We start from the raw sequence: 4,586 nt of genomic DNA on the forward strand, positions 1-4,586 counted from the left end.
CTCTGCCAGGTGGAAATAGTTTCTTTTGAACAGCGATTATGTGAAGTTTTGCAATAAACAGTTTAAAATTTAAAAATAAGAGGGATTTATTGTCAAAATGTGACAGAGAAATAAAGGTTAGCCTCTCTGTATATTCACACATATATATGGTCCAAATTCAGAGTAGAAAAAAGTCCTATTATAGCTTGGTGAGAGAATCAAGTTCTTACGGGGTGTCAGCCTCCAGATTCTCTTTGATCCCTGTCTTGGCTCTTCCTATTTTTGTTTCTCATGTTTGGGGGGATTTTTGTGACTATTTCTCCCTGTCACTGATTCCTGGCAAGACTTTCCTGAGTTCAACTTTACCCACTCATTCTCAGGATGCATTTTTGAAAGAGAGATGAACTCCTTATGCCTATAATTGTAAACAGCTATTATTTCCACCCCACTCAGGAATAATCTATAAACACATTCCTATAATTGAACACACTACTGATGAGTATATAATGCAATCGATTGATGGACCTCAATGTATCTTTATTCATGGTGGGTGAAGCTAAATAAAGGATAAGATGTACATTGCCCTGTGACATGAATTTCTTTAATGTCTTCCTTTGGTTCTTCTTTTCGTATGATCTAGAAACTGCATAGCAGCAAGTTTGACAGTGACATCAGACTTGGAAAGCCGACAGTGTGACTGAGCTAATCACGGGGATCTTCACAGAAAAGGCAGTCAGGGTCCTGGTCAGCTGGACATTCCATCTGAATGGTGAGTGAGTGCACCGTAAAGCTTTTGCTGAGGGCTCTAGCAATCTCTCTTCGAACAACATTGCCGTCCTGACTGGCTGCTGTTGATAAAGAACCACAGTGGCATTAGCACGGATTGCACACATATGGGTGACTGCTGCTACTCTGCTTTCAAATCCTTTGTCCTTGACTTGGTGGGGCACAGGCCTAGCACTCAGAAGAAGCCATGTTGGTTCTGATAATCAGCTACCTTCACACAGGCAAGGCAGGGGAAATTCTGTTGTGTAGCAAAGTACTCCATCACTATCCTATCCATAGTCATCTCTGGAATCTGGCACTCTTAGGAGCTAACTATGGAAGGGGAGAAGAGCCTTGGAAAAATCCAAGACAGAACTATAATTTCTTATATAGCCCTGCATGCCAGCCCCCTGGAGTCTTTGGGTTGCAGGTCTTGCACATAATCAGAATTTATATCAAGGCTAGTGACAGGAACCAGGAAGCATTTAGAGCTTCCCACAGATCTTTCTTAGAGCAGCAACCCTCTTTGCCATCTTTTTTCTGTCCCAAATAGTATCAGGAGACTGTAAAGTTCCCTCCATAGTAACCTGATTGTGTACTAGAATCTTTTATTTGAAATGAAATATTGGTGTAGTGAATGCTGTAAATTCCCTGAAGCCAGACCTGAGCCCCTTAGGGATGATGCAGATGTCTGAGAAAGCACTGTCCTCAAATGACTGTCACCGGTGTTCTTGTCCGCTGCCCTGAGATAACTTTTTGAGTCATTTTTTAGCAGCCAAACATATTGTCCGTGGCTTGAGCTCTCTCCTGAGGCAGTGAAAGACCTCCCACTGCCTATTCCCCCAGCTCTAGGACATATCTTGGACAAAATCACCTTCTAGTTGGAAAAAGTAGTTTTCAGCAAAAACCCAATATCATAAGAATTATCTCACATGGTTACAGAATTTTTAACCATACAGTGAAGGACCCACCATAATTCCTATTACCACATCTCTTAGTTGTTAGAACTTTAAGGGTGGGGCCTCTGTCTCCTTCATCTTCCTATCTTAGCAGCAGGCAAAGCATCTTATACACAGGAGATATTCAAGATTGATTGTTGAATTGGTTCCTATTATTTGACTGACAGGGCACCAAGCTGAACAGGTGAAGTTGAATTCTTAGAGTCCAAGGCCTTGAAGTTGAGGTTGAATTTTAGCCCTTTGTTCTGTCTATTCTCTAGCCTCGACTGTCAGCCCCAAGGATGTCATCAGTGTCCAGGTTGCTATGACAACATGGATAAGCAGATTGGTTTCAAAGGCCCTTGGAGGTACAAAACACTTTACGGTTGTTTTGACAGGCAACCAACAATAAAGGCAACTGTACTTAAAGGAGGGAAATTACTGCATTTACAGGGCAAGGACTGAATTTTGTCCAGGGTGTTTATAGAACTCACTGACCTGTAGCAACATGAGCCGAGAGAATTATTTGGTTCATTGTTAGAGACCAGATGTGCAGGCTGTGCACAGACACCACCCCGTCGACTGCAAGGATGAGCTCTTTCACATCATCGTAATTCAGGCCCTTTGGAACACCTGACAAAAGGTAAGAGTGGGAGGCTATTGTTATTCCACTAACCATAGCTCATCAAGAAATGGCTTCATGTGGAGCCTATTCTTCCGTGCCTCTAATCCGTGCTTTGGTGAAGCAAAGTCATAAAATGTAACCAAAATGTTTGTACTGTCATAATATCCTGAAATCAAAATAAATTTAAAAAAAAAAATAAAAAAAGAAATGGCTTCAAAGTCCTCTCCAAAATATCAGTGTGCCCTTCCCTTTTCTGGTTTCTTACTTCAGATGTGTACAGATCAAATTCATCTGACTATTTTAAAGGGTTTACCATCCATCAAAAGTTCACAGACAGAATGTTTGCCAAATTTACTATGCAATAACCAACAACAGTAATTATCCTTACTTTTTAGCGAATATTATTAAACTAATTTTTTTCGGCTGGGAGCAGTGGCTCACACTTATAATCTTGGCACTCTGGGAGGCCAAGGTGGGAGGATCACTTAAGGTGAGGAGTTTGAAACCAGCCTGAGCAAAGGCGAGACCCCTGTCCCCCATCTCTACCAAAAATAGAAAAATTAGCCGGGTATGGTGGTGAGCACCTATAGTCCTAGCTACTCAGGTGGCTGAGGCAGGAGGATCGCTTGAGCCCAGGAGCCTGAGGTTACTGTGAGCTAGGCTGATGCCGTGGCACTCTAGCCTGGGCGACAGAGTGAGACTCTATCTCAAAAAAAAAAAGAAAGAAAGAAAAAATTAAACTAATTGTGCTTTTCCCAATTATCTTTACATACGCTTTGGAAAGCAAAATGAAATAACATGGGATTTATTATGAAATAATCGTAGGTTAGCATTCCGACTACAACTATTGTGAATTTACCCAAATGGCAGAATTTCTCTGAGGCTCAGCACATTTGTAGTAAAATAAGGGTCAAAAGAACAACATATACATCACAGAGTTCTTTAAGGGGCAAATCAAAAAATATCTGGTCATTGTAAACTGTAATGCTACACAAATGTTAGTTATCCAACAGGTCATTTAGTGAGCTGTGTTAGTAGTGGATCCTAAAGTTGTCACACCAGCTTATTACATGGTTTGTAAGTTTTCCATTATCTTAGCTACACTAGCCAGCGTTTAATGTCTGGGTCACAGACATGAATGTAATAGTTTGACTGTCACTCTTGTTTCTAAAGGAACAGTGTAGGGTACACAGGAAGGTGAGGAGTTGGGCTATTCTATTGGGCTGAAGGAGCTGGCTGTCTCTAGCCTGGTGAAGAAAAGGCTAAGGGAATTATCAACACTCTTTTCAAATGTTGCAAGATTTTTAATATGGAAGATGAGAGAATATGAACATGTAAGAACACTTACTCTGGCTAGCTTCAGAGAGAGAAATAGAGTCAGGATAGAAGAATAGAAATAGGAATAGCAAATAGAAATAGGAATAGTAAAACAGACATCAGCTCAATATTAAAAAATTATTTTTAGATCAATTCAACCAGCACAACAATGGCAAAGCCATTTATTGAGATAGGAAAATACCCATCAACTAATGAGGATCCACAGAGGATGCTGTGGAAGAGATTTCTATGTACAATCCTTTTTAAGCCTCTACTTCAATTACATATACACAATACAAACATATGTGATGTTTATTTAAAATAAATATGCCACGACTCCATTCCAAACCTCCTAAAGAAAATTTCTATGGATAAGTCTCTGAAATCTATGGGTTTTCAGAGTGGTTTTCAACCTGGAGTGCACATTAGTATCACCAGAAGAGATTTTAGGAATCCTGAAGAACAAGTCACACCCAAGACCAATTGATTCAGAATCTCTGTGGATAAGACCCAGCATCAGTGCTTGTTTGGTGAGTCTAGCATGCAGCCAAGATTGAGAATCATCACACTAACATTTATAAGCCTCCACAGCTCTGCTTTGCAGTGGTTCTCAAGCCTGGCTACACATTAAAAGGTATCAAAACCCGCCTCAACCCAAGATAATTAAATCAGAATCACTAAGTGTAAGTATTTTTTAAAGCTTCCCGGATGATTGTAATGAGCAGCTAGTGCCATGAACCACCTACTTAAAGAAATAGGGAATACTTAACTCTCCTTTTTCAGAATTTAAAAACCATGCTCGTGAGGGATTTCCTCCTTGAGGCTAACTCAGAATTCTCTACCATTTGAGCTGAGTTTATTCCCACTTCATAATGTTTTAGGGAAGTAACAAAGAGCTGGTCAACATGTTCTTTCACCCTATTGAGTGGCAAAACAGATTAAAGGAGTTCATGCCTCAGATT

At 40.3% G+C, this 4,586-nt stretch overlaps 1 protein-coding gene across 1 annotated transcript in view; it reads right to left on the reverse strand.

Annotated features, from left to right (window-relative positions):
- Positions 1–513: 513 nt before the first annotated feature.
- The window catches only part of SLC30A8 (solute carrier family 30 (zinc transporter), member 8), a 91,796-nt gene continuing 87,723 nt past the window's right edge, over positions 514–4,586 (reverse strand). Inside the window, exons 7-8 of the mRNA XM_012648612.1 lie at positions 2,181–2,315; positions 514–827 (exon numbers count right to left, since the gene is read on the reverse strand). Coding sequence (XP_012504066.1) covers positions 682–827; positions 2,181–2,315 — 281 coding nt within the window. The 3' untranslated portion in view covers positions 514–681. The remainder of the gene's footprint in view (positions 828–2,180; positions 2,316–4,586) is intronic.

Source organism: Propithecus coquereli, unplaced genomic scaffold (assembly GCF_000956105.1).
Source record: "Propithecus coquereli isolate 6110/MARCELLA unplaced genomic scaffold, Pcoq_1.0 Scaffold290, whole genome shotgun sequence".
Taxonomy (NCBI): Eukaryota; Metazoa; Chordata; class Mammalia; order Primates; family Indriidae; genus Propithecus; species Propithecus coquereli.